This window comes from Dendrobates tinctorius, unplaced genomic scaffold (genome assembly GCF_039654945.1).
Source record: "Dendrobates tinctorius isolate UK_male_01 unplaced genomic scaffold, ASM3965494v1 ptg000070l, whole genome shotgun sequence".
Lineage (NCBI taxonomy): Eukaryota > Metazoa > Chordata > Amphibia > Anura > Dendrobatidae > Dendrobates > Dendrobates tinctorius.
The window spans coordinates 64196292-64222223 of NW_027361738.1; the positions used below are offsets into that span (position 1 = coordinate 64196292).

The following is a 25932-nucleotide window of genomic DNA, read 5'->3' on the forward strand; positions in this document are numbered from 1 at the left end:
GTTGATAGTTTTACTTTTATCATTCATTTTCAGGTATAAAATTATCAGATGCAGCAGTGTTGTCAAACTTAACTTTTTATTTTTTCTGGACATCTTATCAAAAAATTCATGGACAACCGACTTATTTTACGAACACATTGGAAAACCACAATAATTCATTAAGATTTTAAATGATCCATGTCTACAGCCTCTAATTCTTAGCTTCATTCTCTGTTATCTGTGAAATGATGTTAATTACTGTAATAATTTGTACAAGTTTCTGCTGCTTCGAAAAAAAAAAAAAATTAATGCAGAAAATATTTTTCACGGACAGGTGTAAAAATTGTTCTATTTTTACAGACTGTCCAGGAATTTCTGTACTGTTGGCAACCCTGAGATGGAGATGTAATAATTACCTGTTTTAGTTAGGGGATTAGTTACCAGTATTCGGATGAGATTATTTTCGGACGACCGTAGGAGTAGCACAATGTCAGCTGGTAACGTGTCTCTGTTCTTTTCAAGAAAACCAGCTGCATTGTAGAGAACCTTGAGATAAAGGATATTGGTAAAGGCCGGGAGAAAACAACTGATTAAAGTGTTTCCTTGCAATGGGTTTCAGCAATGGAAGGTTAGTCAGAGAAGCACAGCTTTATTCGCAACCTTTTCTCCTCTGATTTATGTCTGAAAGTGGAGTTAAAGCAAAAGAGCTTGGCCTGGAATAAAGTCTAAAATGACCACAAGACTCCTCGGCTGAGTTCTACGATGAAATCCCATCAGGTAGTTCCTGAGTATTAGCCATCATTAGGATATAAAGATTATGGAGCCAATTCCTCCAAGCGTTTATGCCTGAAAAGTGGCGTCAAATCTTAGAAAACTCTCAAAATTTTTGTACAATGAGGAGTTACGTAAAAATTTTTATTAAAAAAAAAGGGAGAAAATGTAAATTACGTAAGTTGAATAGCTGGACTTTACTGTAAACCTTTTCCTACAATGGGACAATAATAATCATACACATTTAAATAGACTACAGCTCTTCTCCCCTTTTCCATGTCTTGAATTTACCATTTCAAACTAGCCAGATTTTTTTTTCTTGAAAACGGAAGAGGTTCCTAAACAGAAAACCTACAACCGTACAAAGTGAAAATTCAAGATGCTGGAAGCTAAGGAAGATGACTCTTGACTATCAGAGAATGTATTACATATAATTTAATAATTTCACATGTACTTTTGATATAAACAAGAGATAATAACAAATACACTGCAAATAAGAATTATCTCATGTTTTCATGGTAACCCCTTCCATGGGACTACAGTAATACAACATAGCATCTAGGAAAGAAGTCCTTTTACTGCCTGAAGTCTGCAAATAGCATGTTCTAGTCCACTGCTAATCAATTCATATTGCATTAGATGATAATGTAAGTTGTCTTGGATGATGCATTGCTCCATTAACGTGTAAATTAGTGGACCTTTGTATGTAAGAATATGCACATAACATATTATTTTATAAATATTTAAAAAAAAAGAAAGAAAGAATTAAAAACTACTACAAATTGCAAGATATCTGTTAGGCATCATTTTACCTTTCCTGCGTAATGATGAATTCCAAAGGTTAAATCCACTCTCTTTGGCCTCCAAAAATATTTGGATTTCAAGTTATCCTCAAATTTTTCTGCGAATGAGATTAAATGTTAATCATATAGAATTTAGGAACGTTTCATATCAGAGATGAAAGCCACAGCATAGTTCCGGCTCTCATGTTGTACATGCAGTCCTATCTGTCGGCAGCAAGGTACACAGCCGGTTGAGCTAAGAAAATTAATATACCGTATGATCTCGTGCTAAAAGATTCAGATCAGACACCATGTTCAAAATGAAAAGGTCCCTTTAGGACACCAATGGATGATCTTCATTTATACATACTTAGAACATAGATTATCTTTCTGAACAGAATAAGTAAATCAGATAAATAGTTGTTTTAATGTTAAAACCTCTAAGCTCCCTAACTCCCCAAAGGTGAGCTTTGAAATTTATGAGGTTATGACTATGCGACTGTAAATAGGAATTTGGAACACATAATACATACATAGCAACTGCATTTGTTCCCAAAATTATAGTTTACAATTATAATAATTGTATATTTAGTGAACATTTAAGCTCTCTAATTTCATAAAGGTAAACTCTGGAAATAATGACATTATGACTATCCCACTAGTGATGGGAATTTGTTAAGCAGAATATATAAACAAACAGCATCTAAGCTCTCTAAGTCCCCAAAGATGAATTTTTCAAAAGATAACATTTTAGCTATCCCACTATTGATGGGAATTTAGTGCACTTAATATATGAAGAGCAACAGCGTTTATTCCCCAAATTAGAGCATATAATTATAACAATTGCATATTTTGCATATATCATTATTTAATTGAATTTTGTGAACAGATTGTTGCTTTAAAATTCCTTTAACAAATCGCAGTCACAGAACATAATTCATCTTTATGAAGGAGGTGGTCTTAAGTTTGGAAGCTATACCGATCACTTGGGTTCTGTCCACTGTGACCCTTGTCGATCCCAATATGTTCTCAAGAACATTCTGAAGAGCCCCTTGTGAATGGATCGGTGGTTAATCATGCACACTCTTTATGGGAACGCAGGAGACAGTCGACTGTTGCGCTCAGCTCGTCTTTGGCATTATGATAAGAATGAATGGATCCACGGAGGGCACGATCGACTACCATTGCATCATTCCATTCATGGGCTCTTCAGAGTAACAGCTCTAAAGATCAGTGGGAATTCCAGGGGTCAATTCCCCAACCAATGGAAATTACCCCTTATTCATTGAACAGCCTACAAAGGTGCAAATCATCCTTTAATACAGTACATCACATCCATAAAAACATATAAAAATTAGTGATGAGTGAGTATGCTCGTTACTTGAGATTTCCGAGCATGCTCGGGTGTTCTCAGAGTATTTTGGGCGCGCTCGGAGATTTAGATTGTGTCGCCGCAGCTGCATGATTTGCAGCTGCTAGACAGCCTGAATATATTTTGCGACACAATCTAAATCTCCGAGCACGCCCAAAATACTCGGAGAACACCCGAGCATGCTCGGAAATCTCAAGTAACGAGCATACTCGCTCATCACTAATAAAAATAACTAAAAACACACATGAAGAAGAGAAAAAGCAAGTTACAGTAGGTACTTGATGCAGTTGGTAGAAAATATATAATATAGGAACCTAGACTTACAAACATAGTAATAAGTCCTGTAACCAGGGGATATTCATATAAATGTCTGTACTATAGGTAACAACCTAGTAACTAAACATGCCTATAATAAACAAATTACTAGTACATGGCAATAAAAAACACTAAAAAAGGAACACAGACGTGTCCATGAGTGGCCCCAGAATTTACTCAATATACAGGTAGTTAACAACACTATGTGTGGGGCCATAATTGACTCTACTACTAACTGATATTCTTTGTATAGCTGTAATTTATAGATTGTGTTCCATTGTTACAATATGGATTTCAGGAGCCGGGAGGGATACATCCTGGATGGCATGAGTGTTTTGCGATTAACCCATTCATATAATATGTGGGGCTAATGATTGGGATTAATGCACCTCATGGCCTTTGCTTACACTATTGTAACCCTACATACCTACAAGGGTTTGATCAGTTGCCCTGGGAAATCTAATTTCCTCATCAAGAAGAGAAAGTAAACCCATTGGTTTTTGCAGGAACATATCCAGTAGTGGACGGTTATCTTCATACTCAATAGCTCTTGCGTCCACATCTTCATTTAAATATTCATTCTGAAAAATAAAATTAAAAAATGCAATAATGCTTTAAGGCTGTTACTCTGCAAATCATACAGTAGTCTATTCTGACTCCATAACTAGGCTGCTAGACACAGTTTCTATGAATGTCTTTATTGACCAATACTCACACTGATAGATTTCATCAGATAGCTTAACTCAACTGCAGGAGGCACGTATGAAGAAGAAGGTTTATTCTCAAGCTGAATTCTTGTTTTATGCACAGGTGAGAGAAAGTAAAAAGATGATTCTGAACCAGGGCTGTGCACATATCAGCCTCATAACATGGTTGATGTACACTAACCAAGGAAGAGGGGGGGAGCTACTTACATCAGATCAAGCTACAGGAAGAGAGGGAGGACAAACTTCTAAAAAGTAAACCTGAATGGTTTCCATATTAGTGGAATAGCAACATGACAATGACAATACAATAATGTATGATTCACAAGTCGTAGGACATGATAGTCTACAAAAGGAACGTAGACATCTTTGCTTGTCACTTTAGAGCAGGGGTGGGGAACCTCAGGCCCCAGGGCCATTTATCGCCTTTAATGACCTTTTAACCGGCCCCCGGGCAGATTCTCAGGGACTGCAGTGCTTTGGCAGGGAGTTGTATTTTGACTGCCACTAGCTCATTAATTTCTTCTTGCTCTATGAGCATACACACGCAGTGTTCACTACTGAACACTGAAGGGCATGCAATGGAAGATTACGTCCTGACACCAGTGCCAGAGTCAGGATGTACTTTGTGGGCGGAGTTTGTACGGCCCCCGAAGGATGGTATAAATATCCAAATGGCCCTTGGCAGAAAAAAGATTCCACACCCCTGCTTTAGAGACAATATTGTGATGGGGTTTGGATTACATAACATATTTTATAATCAAGGCAGCATTTATCTACTCTCATTATGGTGACACAGGGTAGAAATGAACATCATTATTGCAAGATGGTGAGCCAATTCTTCTCCAAGGGGAGATATTTGGGAAGAAGGATCAGGCATGTTTGATTTCTACATGCCCAATTCTTGGTTTTCCTGGTAGATAAGTCTCCTGACAGAGATGTGTTGCTTCACAATTGCAGTAGTTGAGGCATACAGCTCAACTGTTGAAGAATAGAAGGGACAAATTATGGCATTTTCAATAACGTTTACATTTTTAGAGACTATAGGCACCCAGTTGTTCTTTTGTCAGAATTTATAGTTCAGATGTGTGTCCTGAGATCATGAGTTTGATGATTTATGCTCTTTATGTCGGTAGTCAATATTTGGGAAATGTAGTTTTATCACGCAGAGTAGAATATGCTAACGAGGCAGGACTAGTCCAGTAGGGCATCTCTCCCTCTGGACTAGTCATGCTTTGAATCTTCAAATCATGTCTCCCTATATGTGATTGACAGTTTGCATACCATACTGGATATGATAGGGCTGTAGCACAAAAAATTATTTACTGTATATGGCAGTGATATATATTGGGGCATGAAATTAGAATATAATCTACCCTTCAACAAAGGCTAAGACTGTACCAAAAACTGATTATTTGCCAAGCAGAAAATGTAAAATGAGTGATGACTTCAGTGATTTATGCATCCATATACATGCAGGCATTGCAAAAGTATTACTCTATTTGACTTATCTGGAACAACTCCAAAGGTCACACCAATTACATACAGCTATGTGCATTAGAAATGCAATTTAATAAATAAGGATTTGCATTGCAAATTCTCTTACTGTGCACATATAGGAAAGCTGCACCCAGCACTGATTTTGTCCAGATACTATATATGTGAGAGAGGAGATTTCACAGCACATTAGGTATGAAATTGCTCATATCCCAGCTTTGTGGAGCTCATTTGCAAGCTGTCGGTGCTTAGAACAATAGGATCCGTTTTAGGCTTGAAGAGTATAATTGTCGTATAAATAACTTGATTATTACTAGTGGGAGACTTTTTCAGTGCATATGATTGGGCATGAGTAATGAACTATTCGCACCTACGTCAAGGCACCATTTCTGAAGGATTCATGAAAAATTTCTACTGATCTCTATGAAGTTGCAGCATAGGCACTGGAGAAGATTTTTCAACATTTGTACGTAATTTATTTTTAGAGATAGATTGGGCTTCAGAATCACGTGTTTATCATTTCCACTTCTGTTCAAACCAGAAAAGTGATGGAAAATACCATTAGGTCCAGAAATATTTGGACAGTGATGCAAGTTTTGGCATTTTAGCTGTTTACCAAACCATATTAAACTTACAGTCATATAAGCAATATGGGCTTAAAGGGAATTCTGCAGTGCACAGGCGCCGGACCTCTCCCGACGCCTGCGCACTGCAGGACTCTGCTCTGCCCTCAACAGGGCAGAGCAGTGCGCTTGTGCCGCAGCCATTACAGGACTGGAGAAGAGGACGTCATCGCATGAAGAAAGGAGGCGTCGGACCGGACCGCAACGCCCACCGGACCGGACCGCCCACCCCGGTGAGTATAATATAACGTGTTTTTCTTCTCTTTCAGGTTACATCGGAGGCTTATCTACAGCATTACAGAATGCTGTAGATAAACCCCCGATGTCTATGCCGGCAGCTGCAAGCCACAAAAAAAGGGTGACAGATTCCCTTTAAGCCCATATTGCTTATATGACTGTAAGTTTAATATGGTTTGGTAAACAGCTAAAACAGCTGCCTTTTTTTTAAAGCATCCAAAAGAAATTGGACAATTATCTCAATTGCTCTTTAATGGGCTTGCATGGTCTATTATCTCATTAATCCATTATCAATTAAGCAGATAAAAGGTTTGGACTCTGGAACTGATTTCAGATGTGACATTTGCAAACTGTTGCTATGAACCCACAACATGCGGTCAAAAGAGCTCTCGATGGAAGAGAAACATACCATCATTAGGGTGTGTGCACACGCTGCGGATTCTGCTGCGGATCCACAGTGGTTTTGGCCCTGCGGATCCGCAGTAATTTCTGCTGCGGTGTACAGTACCATAATATCCAATGGGAAATGGAAACCGCAGTGCAGACGGTGTGGATTTTTCTGGCCGGATTTGCTGCGGTTTCTAATCCGCAGAAAGAATTGACATGTCAATTCTTTCTGCGGATTCTGCTGTGGTTTACCATCTCCTCCATTGTAGAGGTGATAAACCACAGGGCAAAACCGCAGGCTAATCCGCAGATAAACCGCAGGTCTTTTTTGCAAAATCCGCGCGGATCAATCCGCAGGAGAATCCGCAGCGTGTGCACACACCCTTAGGGTATGTGCACATGCTGCGGATTCTGCTGAGGATCCGCAGCAGATTTGGCCCTGCGGGTCCGCAGCAGATTCTGCTGCGTTGTACATTACCTTTATTTCCTATGGAAATAAAAAAATGCAGTGCACATGCTGCGGATTTTTCCGCGCGGATTTGCTGCGGGTTACAATCCGCAGCATGTCAATTCTTTGTGCGGATTCCGCTGCGGTTTCCTACCTTCACCATTGTGAGGTGAGAAACCGCAGGGCAAAACCGCAGGCTAATCCGCAGGTCTTTTGACCTGCGGATTTACCTGCGGATTTTACAAAATCCGCAGGGAGAAACCCGCAGCACCTAAAAACTACGTGGGCACATAGCCTTAGGCTGAAAAAAAAGAAATCCAGAGCAAAAATGTAAGGGGTGGCTAAATAAACATCTTGGTATATATATAAAAGAGCGAGTACTGATGAACTTGGGAACTCAAAAAGGCCTAGATGTCCATGGAACACAACAGTGGTGGATGATCACAGAATCCTTTCCATGGTGAAGAGAAACGCCTTCACAGCATCCACCCAAGTGAAGAACACTCACCAGGAAGTAGGTGTTTCAGCATCTAAGTTTACCATAAAGAGAAGACTTCATGAGAGCTAATACAGAGGGTTCACCACCAGGTGCAAAACATTAATCAGCATTAAAAATAGAAAAGCCAGATTAGACTTTGCCAAAAAAATCTAAAGAAGCATTCTTTGGACAGATGAAACTAAGATCAGCCTGTACCAAAATGATGGGAAGAAGAAACGATGGAGAAGTCTTGGAACGGCTCATATTCCAAAGCACAGCGCATCCTCTGTAAAACATGGAGGAGGCAGTGAGATGGCACAAGCATGCGCTTTCCAATGGCATTGTGTCACTAGTGTCTATTGGTGATGCGACTGAAGGCAGAAGCAACCAAATTAATTTTGAAGTGTACAGGTTGAGAATTTCTGGTCAAAATAAACCAAATGCAGCAAGGTTGATTGGGCGATGCTTCACAGTACAGATAGACAATAACCCACAACATACTGCAAAAGCAAACCAGGAATCTTTTAAGGAAAATAAGTGGAATATTCTGCCATGGCTGAGTCAATCACCAGATCTCAACTTCATCGATCATGCATTTCACATGCTTAAGACAAAACTTAAGGCAGAAAGACACTCACTCAAACAAGCAATTACTGAAGTCAGGTGCAGTAAAGGCCTGACAATGCATCACTAAGGAAGAAACCCAGCTTTTGGTGACGTCTATGACTTCCAGACTTTAGGCAGACATTGACAAAGCTGCTGCGAAACGTGCGCTGGGGTATTTTGTCAGCGCGGTCTGTTAGATTGGTACATTGACTATGACATTTGCTGATGAGTATGGGGTTTCTGCACTACTGCACTTTAATACTATTGACGGTTCCTTGGTTATTTATTCTTATTTTTGCTGTTATTTGGTTACTTCTTGTGGGATAACCTAATGAAACAAATTGTTCATAATTCATTCCAGACAATTATGTGCTTGTTTCCCTGCATATATATTTATTACCTTGCTTAGTTGTTTATAATTCCATTCCCTCCCCTCCTCTCTTTTTTGATGAAGTTAGAATTGTTTGATAATATATATATATTCATTTGCCCTGATGTATTTTACCTCTGACCACATTGTCTTCTTTTTTGGGTTTTATGGGATGTTTTTATATTCTTCTTCTGTTTTTGTGTTTTGCAATTAATAAAATTATATTTTTTGTGAAATATCTTTTTTTTGGCTATTTTTTTCTTTATCAGAAATCTTGCTGAGTTATTTATAGGTTTACATCTGTTCTTTTCAACTTTATCAAAAGGTTATTATTGTTTGTTTATTCCAGTATGGGTTGTTGAACCAATTTAAAGAAATAAGAGAAAAAAGGTCAGCTCACCCCTTAGGCTATGTGCACACGCTGCGGATTCCACTGAGGGTTTTTTCCCGCGGAACCGCAGGTAAAGTGACCTGCGGTTTTGCTGCGGTTTGGCCTGCGGTTTTGCCCTGCGGTTTCACACCTCTACTATGTTAAAGGTGTGAAACCGCAGCAGAATCCGCAGAAATAATTGACATGCTGCGGAAAAAAAACCGCAGCAAAACCGCGCGGAAAAAACGCAGCGTGAGCACTGCGGTTTTGAAAACCCATAGGCTAACATGGTAACGTACCATGTCTGCGGAACTGCTGTGGTTCCGCAGGGCCAAAACCGCAGCGGAACCGCAGCAAAAACCGCAGCGTGTGCACATACCCTTAGATGTCCAGGAACCAGAGCACGGAGAGTCTGTAGTGCAGCAGGATTAGTAATCAAAAAAGGAGGTGCCGTATTTTTCAGATTATAAGACGCACTTTTTTTCCCCAAAATATGGGGGGACAATGGGGGTGCATCTTATAATGTGCATATACCTTATTGGTGTGTCGCTGCGATCCCACTTCACCATAGCCACCACCCCCGGTAAGCTTAAATGCCTGGGGAAGCTGGTGACACTTATGCTGGATTTTAAAGGAAAAAGAGCTGGATAACCTCCTTTTTTAATATTTGATCCAATTTAATCCAATAATTCAGGCAGAAATTACATGCAAAGGAATTGCCATAAAGTATTAAAATAAATATTTTATTTATGGTAAAGTTAATTTATCCAATTATTTGCCTCTGGTGTTAATTTGCATACCACCCCCCTCCCATGCATGTCACAGTAACTTGTGTGTTAGGCGTCGAGTTTCCCCCACTGCACAGAGGGAATTTCAAGCCATGTCCTCTGCGGCTGCAGAGATTCCTGCTCAGCAGAGACGTCGGTCCAGGCGTCTTGCCCAGGCTAATGCTAGGCGTCTGGTTGCTCCTTCAGGCTCTGCTGTAACATCATGTTTGAATCAGCAGCAAGCAGACGCTCCAGAGACTAAGTCCTGTATTCTGCCTACTGAGCATGCCCATGGGACGACCTCTCATTGGAGGTCGGAGGTCACATGCGCAGGTCCCGTTCCTCCTCTTATTGGTCCATTACTGGGAAGGTCCCGGAAGGACGCTGCTATAAAAGAGCTGCATGGCCACTCTGCCATGCGCTAGTATAGACTCTTATTGAATATTGTGTGAGTGCTAATGGATGCGTGTATCTGGTGACTGACTCATTATGACTCCCCTCCCTTGGATACGTATGGTATAAGGCTATAGAGTTAGAGTCAGCGCCTACTAGTGGCTTGGTCTGCGCCACGGTGCTTCCACATCTCAACACCTCACTCAGCGCCATATGGCGCCGTCAAGAGCTGGGCACCTTCAGTACCGCACTAAGCGGCTGTATCCGCCAGTGTGATGCCGTGAGCAAGTCTAGCGCATTCCTCCATTGTTCTGGCTGGTTAGTGGCATCCGCCAAAGCGGTGCAGTTCGCACATATTGTGCTTTAGTTATTTTTGTTTCTTCCTGGCACCACTATTGTGGTGCCAGCACTAGTGTGACTAGAGGGACTCTAACCCAGTGTCTCAGGGGTAGAGTCCTGTGTCTATACACCAGTGCTCACATTGCCAAGCTCTGTGAGCATAAACAGGCTGCGGCATTTGTGTTTGGCGGTCGGGCGGCTCTGTGAGGAAACAGTCTGCCTCTGTACACACTAGGTGGAGTTAACCCCATGTGTTCCTCTATTGTACTGCCATATAAAGTCCGTCATTACCGAGCAGTCGTTACCATCTCTGCACGGTGGACCCCAGGCTGCGAACGCACCAAATTACCTTCCTTATTATTTGGTGCGTTCCGCCAGCCTGTAACATTGTGATGTGAGCTTGTGGTGCCAGAATCCCGCACCTGCGCTTTGCACTCGTGTGATTATAATTACCTTTTCCTCCCTGCTATGGGCATTGGCTTCATTCTTCTTATGTGCGAACACGGGTGAGTCACTGCTTCTCAGAAGAATGGTGAAGACACTGCCCATAGAAGGGAGGAAAAGGTGTTAATTTGCGTACCACCCCCATCCCATGCACATCACAGTGACATCTGGTGTGCAGTTGTGGCACTGGATTCTTGCGCCTGTGCCTTGCACTCGTGCGATTAGGCGTACCTTTTCCTCCCTTCTATGGGCAGTGTCTTCACCATTCTTCTGAGTAGCAGTGACTCGCTGGTGCCCACGCAGAAGAACAATGAAGCCAATGCCCATAGCAGGGAGTAAAATGTAATTATAATCCCACGAGTTCAAGGAACAAGTGCAAGACTCCGGCACCACAACTGCACATCAAATGACACTGTGATGTGCATAGGATGGGGGTGGTACGCAAATTAACCCCAGAGGAAGAGTTTTCTTACAAGCACCACATGCCCTGGAGCGTGGAAGAACTAACTAAAAGATTAAAAGTCTATTTCTCAGTAACAAGACCGCAGTTATGAGGCACACAGGTAGGACTATTTTAACAATTATATCATCTGTTTGCTCATAGTAATAGCTTAAAAGCATTCCAGGGGGTTACATATTCCCTTTAATGCAACCTATATTTCCCATGAAGCATTTGGGTTTGTAGAAGGGGTGGCATCTCAGCACACTGCATTTACTATGCTCTGTGTCCTATCGAAAATCAGCATGCAATAAATCCATGACATAGTACTGTGGTCCCCTGACCAACCTCTGAATCATACTGCATGGTGAGTGTATTTGTGATGCCATTTCAACCTCAGCTCCTGCCTCCAGCTTGTGATAGATTGATAGATTTCTCCCTGTGACTCTTACAAGAAGGAGGCAGGGAAGAGGCTGTAACTACAACTTATGCAATATATCATAGTTTATGCACATGACACATCCAGATTACTTAGACAGGCAGTATGACTAAATGTTGTAGCTAGTCATTATTAGTACACAACTATTATTTCATGGTCTTTTACATTTAATTCATACTTATATTAGAAGTCTCCACTGCAAAAATTTGTCAGACATTTCAAAAAATTTATGAAGCATAAAGCAGTATTTTTGGGGTAAAATAATGGACACCATGACAAAAATCATACCAAACATTAGTCTCTGGGTTACGGTACAACTGATAACTGTCATGTGATTATTTAAATTCTATTTTTCTGTTTATATGGTGTGGGACAAAAACAAAATAGAATTTCCAACACAGATGTGAACATAGCCTTAGATCATACTTGCCAAATTTTCAAAATCCATGAGAATTGCAGAGTACAAATTTCCTACTTCTCTCTTTTTTGTCAGGCCACACACCATTCATGCCCCTTTCATAGACCCTGAATGTGCTGTTGTATGCTTGGACTGTGTATCATGGCAAAGAAAACCTTGGGACCGGCTGTTTTTAGGGAAGTTTTGGGAGATTTTTGCAGCACCAGGGAAATTTGCTAACTCTTCTGGGAATCCAAGATGCGCTACTTTTTTCTGAGGCAATCCTATACATTTCAGTAGAATTGCCACGTATGCCTTAGATAGCGAGGAAACTAGATCTTTAGTAGCATGGAGGGGAAATGCAGTGAAACAAGGAGGGTGGAACTTGGAGGGGGGGGGAGGGAAGAGTCAAAAACTTTCAAAATGAATGGGTGCAAAAGAACTGCCATGAAACTAATTACACTCCTTTAAGACAACTTTTTAAAGGTGCTTTACTTTACCTTTAAATAGCTTGATTTTGTATAGTGTGAGCGCCAGATTAAAACTTTACTTTCTCATTCACCCAAAAATTATTTTTCGAGCACTTCTGCAGGTCTCCTATTTGGAGCTGTCAGCATTTGTGGAATGTCAAAATTGCTGACAGACTCTCATTAAAGGGATAATGTGGTACTTTAACATTGATCAGCTGTTTACGGTGTTGACGGCGGCCTGCACTGCTCAGTTACGGAGCTGCACAGCCCTGTCTGTGTAGTGACTGCATCAGGGTACTGCACATCCGCTCCCTATTCAAATTAATAGGGGACAGATTTGCAGTACAAGGCTGTGGCCACTATTTCATCAATGGAGCTGTGCAGCTCTGTAACGGAGCTGTTTTTGGCTGACACCGGGAACATCTGATCAGCGGAGTTGCCGGGTGCTGCACCCCCACCGATCAGACATTAATGACTTATCGTAAGGGCTAGAGTTGAGCGACTTTGGTCGGATCGGGTTTCATGAAACAAAATTTGTTTCAGATGAAACTGGTCCGACTAGGGCAAAAAAAAGTCGGAGTTTCGTCCAAAACCTGACCCCAATGCAAGTCAATGGGAAATAAAAGTCGGCATTGAGCGGATGAATGTCATCCACTCAATGCCGACTTTTATCTCCCATTGACTTGCATTGGGGTCGGGTTTCGGACGAAACTCCGACCTTTTTTTTGCCCTAGTCAGACCAGTTTCATCTGAAACAAATTTTGTTTCATGAAACCCGATCCGACCAAAGTTGCTCAACTCTACTAAGGGCTCATACTCACTTGCGAGAGACTCATGCTTCTCTTGTGAGTCTCTCGCATGAAAACCTGGCAGTGCCACCGGCACTCGTACCGAAGCATGCGGCTGCATAGAAATACATGTAGCCGCACGCTCTGTTCCGTGTGCCGGCGGCAGTGCCGGGTTTTCATGCTAGAGACTCGCACGAGAATCATGCGAGTCTCTCGTAAGTATGAGCCCTAAAAGTAGGCCATCAATGTTAACATCCCAGACAATCCTTCTAAGTAAAAAAAAATTAAGATATGAACACAGTTCAAATATGAAATAAAAAAAAGAAAATTAAAAATTTAAACTTCCGAAAGGATTCATGAAAGGGTTAAACAATGAATAACGTATGCCTTGAAGTAAAAATAATATTTCTTTACCTGTTCCCAAGCGAATATGTGTTGGTTGAAGTAGAATTGTATTTGTTCATTGGCAATGTTAATGCACAGTTGTTCAAAGGAATTCTTTTTAAAATTCTCAAAGCCAAAGATATCAAGAATCCCAATACTGTATCCAGCTTCCTCCTCGCTGCAAGATCAAACACGTCTCTGTAATTGTGTTCTATTTATGGCCGGCTTATTTGCAGTACTAATCTTTTTCAAATTTAATGCATTTCATGTATTATGTTTAAATCAGTCATAAAACGATAACACACAGCGCGCAATCTGTGCCGGAGCAGCTATCTGATGGAGGGCGTCAGAGGAGCGAACCTGCGCTTAGGTGCCACATTGAAAGTTTTTTTTTTTTTAGTTGGTTGCTTAAAGGATTTTATGAGTTTGGAAAAACATAGCTGCTTATTGCAGAAAATGTGTCCATTTAAATTGGCTACAGAATTGGAGCAAAACATAGTTTCACCACCTTTATACAAGACATTACTCAGGTCACACATGGAATATTCGGGAATATTCATGAAGCTACAGGTGCTGGAATTCTGGAGTCATTTGCAATGAAAAATTGTCTTTGATTTGCACCATATTTATTATTTGTGTAAACCCTTAATGTGCCTTGCCCAACAAGAGGGGATGACCTTGTCTAAATGGTTGACAAACTTGGAGTTATTTAGTTTGGAAAAACGACAGCTTGGGTACGATCTTATTACAATGTACAAATATGTGCGGGAACAATACAGAAACCTGTATAAGTATCTTTTAAGATCCAGTCCTGTTATGATTACAAGGGAGCATCCTCCACACCTAACGGAAGGTGTTCTGTCTCCGACATTTACCTGTAATTAATAATCCCTGATTATTCTGCTTGTTAATGTTACAATGTTTTCTGGCTCCATCTAGTGACCAGAGTCATAACCGCAGTGTTATTGTGTGTTTTACTTTCACTTTGGTATTTCCCTCATTTGCAGTGCATTCTGGTAAGGTTGCAATGCATCCTGGTAGCCTTTTGCAAAGGATTATGGTTAGTTCAGCCTCCATTTTCCCTCCAGTCCTCCATTTTCTTTCTGCCTGCATTCAGGAAGCATCTCATTTCTCTTCTTTCCTTGTGACAGCATCGCTGGTATGTATTTATGTTTCCTGTATCCAATTCCTGTCTCATACTAGCGTGCTTAGTTAGTTCTTTCCTGGTTAGCTACTAGTGCAGATGTTGATATACATTGTATTATGTATATATGAATCCCTGATGAACCCAGTATTGATTGTATGTATATACACTCACTGGCCACTTTATTAGGTACACCATGCTAGTAACGGGTTGGACCCCCTTTTGCCTTCAGAACTGCCTCAATTCTTCGTGGCAGAGATTCAACAAGGTGCTGGAAGCATTCCTCAGAGATTTTGGACCATATTGACATGATGGCATCACACAGTTGGCGCAGATTTGTCGGCTGCACATCCCTGATGCGAATCTCCCGTTCCACCACATCCCAAAGATGCTCTATTGGATTGAGATCTGGTGACTGAGGAGGCCATTTGAGTACAGTAAACTCATTGTCATGTTCAAGAAACCAATCTGAGATGATTCGAGCTTTATGACATGGCGCATTATCCTGCTGAAAGTAGCCATCAGATGTTGGGTACATTGTGGTCATAAAGGGATGGACATGGTCAGCAACAATACTCAGGTAGGCTGTGGCGTTGCAACGATGCTCAATTGGTACCAAGGGGCCCAAAGAGTGCCAAGAAAAAATTCCCCACACCATGACACCACCACCACCAGCCTGAACCGTTGATACAAGGCAGGATGGATCCATGCTTTCATGTTGTTTACGCCAAATTCTGACCCTACCATCCGAATGTCGCAGCAGAAATCGAGACTCTTCAGACCAGGCAACGTTTTTCCAATCTTCTACTGTCCAATTTCGATGAGCTTGTGCAAATTGTAGCCTCAGTTTCCTGTTCTTAGCTGAGAGGAGTGGTACCCGGTGTGGTCTTCTGCTGCTGTTGCCCATCTGCCTCAAAGTTCGACGCACTGTGCGTTCAGAGATGCTCTTCTGCCTACCTTGGTTGTAACGGGTGGCAATTTGAGTCACTGTTGCCTTTCTATCAGCTCGAACCAGTCTGCCCATTCTCCTCTGACCTCTGGCATCAACATGGCATTTCCGGCCACAGAACTGCCGCTCACTGGATTTTTTTTCTTTTTCGGACCATTCTCTGTAAACCCTAGAGATGGTTGTGCGTGAAAATCCCAGTAGATCAGCAGTTTCTGAAATACTCAGACCAGCCCTTCTGGCACCAACAATCATGCCACGTTCAAAGGCACTCAAATCACCTTTCTTCCCCATACTGATGCTCGGTTTGAACTGCAGGAGATTGTCTTGACCATGTCTACATGCCTAAATGCACTGAGTTGCCGCCATGTGATTGGCTGATTAGAAATTAAGTCTTAACACACAGTTGGACAGGTGTACCTAATAAAGTGGCCAGTGAGTGTATGTTTTTGTTTGTAGTTTCACCATGCCAATATACCATCACGTTCAATAAAGCACAGATTCAACTACAGTCTCCTTATTGGACCCAGTATAGTGGTTTAGCTGCCTGTATAAGCTACATGAAGTCTGCTTCATTTAGTGAGGACAGAACAGAAGGATTAACCATAATCACAGATGATTATTCTTTACTATAAGAGCAGTGAGACTATTGATTCTTTATATATCCAATAGAAAAAAAGAGGACAGCACCGCTGATACCACTCCAACTATGCAAATCAATACGGTGTTAAAGAATACTGCTGCCATATACCCCGAGACTTTGGGTGCTCACCCAGAAACAACAATATCACAGATCCAGAAACTCCTATGAAGAGGAGAAGCCCAGATGGATTATGCACACTCGGGCAATGGAATCCACCGGCTTCAATGACAGAGTAGATATGTCTATTTTCCTGTAAATTTATAGTTGTGCTCACTTGTTGTTTTCATGTATATGAATTGCATTCTGTTTTTAATGTTTTTTTATATGTATTTCATTGCATTTACGTTTAGGGGTTGTTAGGGAGGACCATACCTGTGCACAGGTATTTCTTTTTCCGTCACATCCTCTGACCTATTGACCCGTAGAAGCGCCACAGCATGGCCGTCGTCACCTGCACACTCCTTTTCCCATTCTCCCGGTGAAGATGTTTTAATCGTTACCAATAAAGTGTGGAATTTCAAGATTGGTGAGTGCTACCCATTCTGTTTTTTTCTGGATCTATTGATTCTTTACTATAAGAGCAGTGAGACTATGGATTCTTTACTGTAAGAGCAGTGAGACTATGGATTCTTTACTGCAAGAGCAGTGAGACTACGGAACTCTCTTGAGGGCTGTGATGCCTTTCTTGAAAAATATAATATTGCAGGTTATCAGTGCTTGATTCTGCAATGGGACGTTGATCCAGAGAACTAGTCTGACAGCTACTGCATATGGAATCTGAAAGCATCATTTTACCCTTATTTTGGAGAAATAAGCATCTGTCTACCGGAATTTTTTGTACACTCTCTGGATCAACACCTAAGTTAAACTGGATGGACCTGTTACTTCTTTCAACCTTAAAATTACTAAACATAGCAGGTCCTAAGGGGCACTGTGTTTTTCACCTTTTTATCCCTGATCAGGATCTGGATTTTGCTGCAGGGGCCTCCTGGGTTGTGTCCACTGAGTAGTTGCCGGTCAGTAGAACAACTTGATAGATAGAGGTGTCATTTATCTGGTCCAGGAACAGTATCGGGGACTTAAAACACCACTTCGGGTTTTTTTTCTCAGCGCTGGAGTAGTGCTTCTAATCTAAGGTCTCTGAATCTAGTCTTATAATTATCAGCTGCCATCACTCTTAACCTTTTATCTGTGCCATGCCGATCCCAAGGTGCCATCTTGTGACAGCAACTTATCACTGGCCGGAAGGGAGACGTCATGGTCATAAGTTTAAAGTGCAAGTCTTTGAGAGACAGTACGAGGCCAGAATGAAACTTGGTCTTGAAAAGTGATCTAAGGCCCACTCCAATGTTTGGCAGGTCACAAACTGAAAGACCGACCGGAATGGCAGTGCTAGAAGGTGAAGGCAGCGTCAGGTAAGTATAATACTCGAGTCAGGGACTTTATGTTAGAAGCACCACTCCTGGGGTAAAATAAAGCATAACGCTGGAGTGTTGCTTTAAAATATACTCAGGGTATAGCCGGGTTTACTTCCAGGTGGTCCGACACAGTCATGAGGAACATGGATAATCAGACAGTCCAGGGGTTAAGTCCAAAAAGCAGTGAAAGGGTTAGGACAGAAAACAATGGATCAGTCCAATATAAGCGAACCAGAGAAGAAATACAATTCAACGTATCAACTGGCTAAGAAACATGTAGTGATCGGAGATTGACTGCTGAACATACCTTGCCATTGAGTCATAGAACCTACATTTACATAAACATATTTATTTTTAATGGCCCGCTTGACCTCTTGCTGTCCGCAGGACAGGGGAACACTCTCCAGAGGAGTTTACACTATCGCACTCTTATGTTCAGTGTGTAGTATAGATTGCAACTCTGATCTTCTCACATAAATGGAGTTGGATTAAAACTGGTGCTGTTTTGGGACAAAAACAGCTGTTTTACTAAGCTAGAAAAATCCACTAAGATGTAACAAGTCTGACTTGTGTGTCTTAATACGTACTTGTATTCTTCCTGAAATCATAATATAAGTTATGGTTGGAGGAGGTTCTATACAATAGCTCCAGAATATGCTGTCAAAATTGTAAATCCTGTTTTACCCTAAATAAATCAGCCGCTGTTTACTTTGCTGTAGTGATTTTGTTCCCATTGACATTGATTTTCTCTATTCAGGCAGTTGGTATTCCATGTGGGACATTAAGGGGGAGTCATGCTTGGGCCACAAGGTACAATTGTCTTTTATCTTATAAGGTTGCATAAAAAAAACACAAAAAAATGTTGTTGGAAATAAAAAAAAGAAGCGTATTCACAGACTTTATATAAAATTCTATATAATGTCAATATGTAATAGTGCCTATAAATCCTCACCTTATTTCTTCACTTGGTTTCAGTAAGACATTGATTCGGTTTACAATCCAGCTAAAGAGCCGGCCGTACAACGCTTTGGACATCGCATCTCTCACATCCGCTGCTTTCTCCACCGTATTCTGGCGAATTATGGTTTCTCCGCGAGTGACCACACAATGAGAAGTCAGCGCATCCTTCAGTTCATCGGACAGTATGCAGAGTAAGGAGGCAGCTGAGAGGAAAACAAAAAGTCGTACAATTAATAATGTTTTACATAACTATGTCCATACCCACATTTATATACTGGAGTATTTAGTTACTTTGGACGTAGTGTTTAATAAGTTCTCAATTTTTGAAAGATGAAGGCTCCTCCGCAAAACAAAAAGGGCAACCAATCGCTTCAGTACTCTGCACCTATTGGCTGAAGTTGCTCTTGCTCTGCCGTCCCCCTAGGAGTCCTTGCATATAGCACTGGCATACTGAGATCTATCTGCTCAACTTTCCCTGCTTTGAGTGACATATCCATTCCTGTGATGCATCAATCAAGTGGCAAGGGGTATGGAGATGAATAATTTCTATTTCTACACAATGCTAAAATGCACTTTGTATGAGGACATGCCAAGAAAGCTGGTGCAAAGCAATATACTATGGTAGTGATTTTGAGTAGGTAAATTCAAGAATAACAATTTTTTTTGCATAATTTTGCCCAATTTGGAAGGTTATGAAACTTCTTAAATTCATATTTTAGGGGATTTGTCTTTATTTCTGTAAAAAATTGCATGTAAGTGGTTTCCTGATTAGGCTGAGCAGAAAAGATGGAGCCTCTAAACCTTAGGCACACGGACCCTGGGAGTTGATGCAGCATGGTGGAAGGCACACGAGCAGCAAAAACTTGCCACACGAGAATCTCAGGAGCAGCAGGATCGATGAAGTGGAACACAGCAGCGATGGCGGCAAGCACAAACACAAAAAAGCAATGAAATGTGGAGCACACCAAACATATTGCTAGGAGGTATGTGTGTAAATGGGCCTAAGATCTACAGAAATGATGTCATTAATTTACTCCGCACAACCTGCAAAACCTGAAGTGGAGCACAGCAGAGGGCAGAGGACCCAGGGGAAAGAAAAGGAGCACAGCAGGGATGAATGCAAGCACAAACACAAAAAGCACTGAAATGTGGAGCACACCAAACATATTACTAGGAGTATTAATACCAAGACAGAGGTATGTGTCTAAATGGGCCTAAGGTCTATGGAAATTGTCATTAATCCAATCCGGGCAACCCGCAAGACCCGAAGTGGAGCACAGCAGAGGGCAGAGGACCCAGGGGAAAGAAGAGGAGCATGAGATACCCATAACAGGTAAGTTAAATTTCCCCCAATCAATTTGCCTTCGTTTAGCTGCATTGATATCAGTACATATTAATTTGGAGTACAGATGATGGCAGTGAAAGGGACAGCTCAGCACCTGCATCTCACTAGCTCTTGGGATAAGCTTCTGCCAGAGATTGTTCTGGAAAACACAACACACAGAGAAGGAGAGAGAGATCTGGACAGTGAGGAGGCACATCCAGTGAAAAGCTTGAGAAAGGCTCACTGGAGGTGAAATGTCACATGGGTTAATAAAAGATTGATTTCACTGGATGCGCTGCCTCATTCCCCATATCTGTTGACTGTTGCTGACTGTTGGATGAAGTGCACCCCATCTTTCAAATTACCAGTGCTGCTGCCTTTCTTTTAACTGCAGCGGGAGGAGAGAGGAGCAATTCTGACCCTTCACTGCCATCATCTGTACTCCGAGAATATGTAGTTTCTGATATCAATGCAGTTGAAAGCAGATGAATAGATTGGGGAAAGGCAGGGGATTGGAAGCTGCTTACATTACATTTTTTTACAAGAATGAAGACAAATTCATTAATAAAGTGATATGCAAAGTTTCATAATTTTCAATGTTGGACAAAATTATAAAAAAAAAAAATTAATATTTAGTAAAAGGTTCCCTTAGAACAATAACAGATGTCAGAGATGTGGGTGCAGTTTTGGCAAATTCTCCTAAACATACTAGTAACATGCTGAATGAGTTGTTCCTGTCTGTGATGTTACGGACCGACGGAGAACAAAGAACACAAGAAACTTGATTAAAAAAAATAAATGAATGAAAGCTGAATTGGCCGGTAGGCCTGCTTTCCAGATGAAAAATGACAAAAAAGACAACTTACTAGCACTTAAATCAAAACTTGGACTGCTCAAAAGAGTGTTTCTTGTTATTCCTATATGGATGTATATAAAATGGTTAACGCATATGGGACATTTATGGCAGGAAATGTCACTCATATTCAGTATATGAGCGCCATGGATTGAGAGCCAGACACCATTGTGCTTTATTGAGAATGGAGAGGTATCTGCACACGCACTGAGCGCTCTCTTTTTTTCTATTGGAGCATCTATTGTCCATTTGTGACATACTCTACCCTTTAGAAATATCTGAGACAACCCCTTTAAAAGTGGCAACAACTTTGATAGTAGTGCACTGTCACCAAAGCTGGCAGAATTGGGAACTAATCATGCTCTCCCTCCATCCTGGCCTGCTTCTCCACAGATGAGCACCTACAAGCTGTACTGAAGTGTGCAAACACTACACAATTAAATCAAATGTTTGATTTCTTTTAGAAGGACTTAGCCATTTCCACTATATATAAACATGGGACTAACCCTTTAAAGTGAATCTGTTCACTAGGATTTTGCTACTTCATCTGAGAGCAGCATAATGTAGGAAAAGAGACCCAGATTCCAGCGATGTGATACTTAGTTTACTGGGTGCAGCGGTTTTGACACAATCAGAGTTTTTAGATGCAGCAGAGCTAAGAGAGCTAACACCGCCACCACCAGGCTCTGTACATAAATAGCTTATTGACAGTGAGCTGCTTATCAGAGGAGGGGGCATGGTCGTGGACACAGGGCTCATGTGTTCTGTAGTCCAAGTAGTGATAATCTCCTGGTGATAAACCATTCATTGTATGGAAACAACAGCACACAGTCTAATAAGTGACACATCCCTGAATTCAGTGTCTTAGTCTTTACATCTTGCTGTTGGATCGCCCTCACCCAGGGAAGCGGGGTACTCTGAGCCGGGCCCGTTGGATTCAATGGGAGTTGTCACAGTGGCAATGACCCGGTCCGTGGCCCTGGGCATCCATTGCAAAAGGGAAGATGTTGAACATGTGAATGATGATTAGAGTTTGTGAATAAGAGAGTCGTGACGCCACCTGTGGTGTTCGGCAAGGGAGATGTTAAGCCGACGCTGCAAGCAGATCCTCTGGGACAGATGGTATAGTGCAGCAATGATGGTGTGGCCCTCCACAGGTAGGGCAGTAGTCCCAGGGCAGAGTAGGAGAAGTGACGGTGAGGGGAGACGTGGATGGTGCTGTGTTAGGCACAAAGATGTAGCAGTGCTGAGTGTGTTGGTGCGGGAATAAGCGGAGGACACCAGGGCATGTAGTTCCAAAGCTTTACTCACAGTCTGTTGCATGTACAGGTGCCCACATCCGTGCCGTGTCCTCCGGGTGAGGAGCTCAGTCAACTTCCAGGCAAGATGAAGTACTCCATTCCAACACTCCGCCAACATATGCCTTTTCTGAATGTCTCCCGTTTGCGCCTATAGTGAAGTACTATCAGTACTGAGTTAGACTGGAGTTCCTCCTGTCAGATGTTCCTATGAACTCTACTTGTATGGCAGACAGCTGTAGCCTGCTTCGGGGACTCCTTGCTACCTAGTCCCGGCTCACTCTCGTTGCTGTTGTGCCCCCAAGTCTTGTGTGGGAATAAAGTGGTGACAACTTCTATTCCTCCGGTGTCTGCTGCAGGACCATTAGTATCCATACAACCTCGGGGACCGGACTCCGGCCTTGCGCTGTGAACTTGGGAAGGGTTCTGCTCTAACCCTAATCCTTAGTCCTCCTCTCCTTTCATTCCGTACTAATCCTTCCTTCTTATGGAGAGAGTCAGGCTTTCCATCAATGTCCCTTTCCTGTGTCAGCGGACCCAGGTCACTGAGGTCGGCTGCAGCACTTCCTTCATCCATCCCACTCAGGGGATCTTCACTCTTCCTCTGACTCTGTCAGACTGACTAAATCCTAAACTCTTCCCGGTCTTTTGGTGTCAACTAAACTCCACCCGCCTCCCAGCACGCTTTGTGTTCCAAGAAGGGAGCCACCAAAGGGTGCTTTGCCACACTACTGTGTTGTGTGGGATGCAGGTGTTGGAGCGTGGTCAGGAGTCTCCACCTTACCTGGATGGTGGGGTACCACACCTCAGGAGGAGGTGCAGTACCTCTGTGGCGACTGAACCCTCAGGGGCGCCACATAGTTCTCTTATTACATAGCAAAAATCTTCCGTCAAATTCTGTATAATAAGGCACTTATTTATTATAGTGTTTTACCCAGAATTTGCACTAGGCATATCAATGTGTATAAGTTTTACCCACATTTCCTTTAAGGGGAATTTCTTAACAGGATTTTGCAATGTATTCTGACAGCAACATGGTGTAGGGGCAGCAATGTATTACTTAGTTTACTGGGTGCTGCAGTTGTGATAGAATCACAGTTTTATCTCCTGCAGATCTAGCAGAGCTCGGAATGCTGAACTCTAACCCCGCCTCACCACTGATTGGCTGCTTCCTGGGTACATTGTATATTGACAGAAAGTTGCTAATCAGAGGAGGGGGTGAGGTTACACTGATCAGGTTGACCAGGAGGCGCGAGATGCCGAGTCCTTTAGTGATAACTTCCTGCTGATAAAAACATTGATTTTATTGAAACAAAAATACCGTCCAGTAAGTGACACATTGCTGGAATCAGGGTCTCTGTCCCTATATCATGGTACTCTCAGATTACATAGCAAAAACCTTCTGACGAATTCTCTTAAACTTGTGTCTAATCATTTACTTTGTAACTACTGGACCATTCAAGAACCCTAAAAAGAGAATAGAGTAATTTAAAAACCTAGAAGGTGGAAGTCTATAATTTACATAAACTCAGTTCTCCCTATAAACCGCTTGTACACAATAATCCGGCTTTATCCTTTTGCTGTAGGTTCTAAGCTGCGATCTGATGATGCGTCAGGAAATTTTTAGCTCTCAGTGAAATCAATTCTTGTACTATCAGGAATCCATTATGCTAATATGTGTTACACTTCAGGAGATGAAGCGCAGCTGTTGTTTATGGCATATTTTTATTTTTACTGGGTTTGCTAAAAAGTCTGAGAAAAGTTTTCAAATAGAAATGAAAAAAAAAAAAGATTTTTTCTTTCTGTTTTATGTTAATTTCAAAGTGGTCTGAGAATGTTAGAAACTGGAAATATAATTTTCCGGTCTCAGTAACAGAATTTTTGCAATGTATTTTCTCAACTAGGCAGTCCCTGATAGTCACTTCTACCTGATAAAAGCGCACCAGTTATTTCACCTAATCTGACATTTTAAGTATTGTCTTGTTGACCTTGTGCCCCACAAAAAGTTAAAACTGCTTCTAGTGCCTATATCTGTTTAATATGTCTATAAGGTTCTCATACTCTACAACTTGCCATCCACTCTTTTTTGGTGGGCTACCCCTCTTCATCAGTATACTGTCAGCACTATAGGTACCAGGACTTCTTATCTTACATATTCCAGCATGCATTGCTTCACCCATTATTTAATGGCTTACCTGCCCTAAAGTGAAAGCCCACCTTTATGCGAGTATGCAGTTTGACACCTGAGAAGACAGGAACAGTAAGAAAGAGACCCGTCCTCATTTCCTGTAATATGTCTCAGCATATCTGCTGCTAGAGATGGATTAGACTTTGCAACAGGCAGTGGGCAGAAAATTAGACAGAAGGGCTGAGGAACCTTGTTTGGGGTAAATAAAAGAATTGCTACTTTGTTACTCATTGCATTGGCCATCAAGTGGAGTTTACTGAGAAAACAGTGACCATTTAAGTATATTCTGTACAAACTGAACCCTAATAATCTAAAATGGCTGTTTTGCCTTTAATAAGTACAAATCGCAGTACAGCCATCATAATTCCAGATCATTGAAATACATGAAAGCAGCGCAGTTGTTGGAAGGTGCAGGTTTTCTGCTAGGTTTGAGAAACGATCCAATGTGTTATGCTTAGTACATAGGGTAATGATGTTCTAGCAGGGGACCACTATTGCCTCAGTGATTTTATTAGCTTTGCAATAAACAAATACATGCATAATAAAGGGGGAAAATGCAGTGTCTTAAAAAAATATAGATTTTCTTATTTATTCACCCACAGATTGCCATATTTGACAATTTGGCAAAAAGAGTCATTATCAAGGTTTATGAGCTGAAACTTTGCATGGTAAAGCGCGGATAGTTAAGAAGATGTATGGTTTCATGGATGAACACCCTGAAAAACAATTTTTCAAAGTAGCAATTGTTTCTTGTAAAAAAAAAAGATCAGAGACGTCCAGTATCTTCTGTGTGGTTTTAATTGCATCAAAACCTGCCAATAAAACAATATAGACTGGAAACATATTGATATCTGTGAACCTCTGTGTTGGTGAAGACCTTTAACATAAAGCAAGGGCAACAAAACTAAGTAGTGGCTCCTTTATCATTAAATACAGTGGGTATGGAAAGTATTCAGACCCCTTTAAATTTTTCTCTCTTTGTTTCATTGCATATGGTAAATTCAAAGAAGTTCATTTTTTTCTCATTAATGTAAACTCTGCATCTGCACCCCATCTTGACTGAAAAAAACAGAAATGTAGAAATTTTTGCAAATTTATTAAAAAAGAAAAACTGAAATATCACATGGTCATATGTATTCAGACTCTTTGCTCAGTATTGAGTAGAAGCACCCTTTTGAGCTAGTACAGCCATGAGTCTTCTTGGGAATGATGCAACAAGTTTTTCACACCTGGATTTGGGGATCCTCTGCAATTCTTCCTTGCAGATCCTCTCCAGTTCCATCAGGTTGGATGGTGAACGTTGGTGGACAGCCATTTTCAGGTCTCTCCAGAGATGCTCAATTGAGTTTAGGTCAGGGC

General features: G+C 41.4%; 1 protein-coding gene across 1 annotated transcript in view; it reads right to left on the reverse strand.

The window, feature by feature from the left end:
* MYO3A (myosin IIIA) overlaps positions 1-25932 on the reverse strand; it is a 210760-nt gene that overhangs the window by 69235 nt on the left and 115593 nt on the right. Inside the window, exons 17-21 of the mRNA XM_073581770.1 lie at positions 18903-19113; positions 13830-13977; positions 3647-3800; positions 1563-1651; positions 396-525 (exon numbers count right to left, since the gene is read on the reverse strand). Coding sequence (XP_073437871.1) covers positions 396-525; positions 1563-1651; positions 3647-3800; positions 13830-13977; positions 18903-19113 — 732 coding nt within the window. The remainder of the gene's footprint in view (positions 1-395; positions 526-1562; positions 1652-3646; positions 3801-13829; positions 13978-18902; positions 19114-25932) is intronic.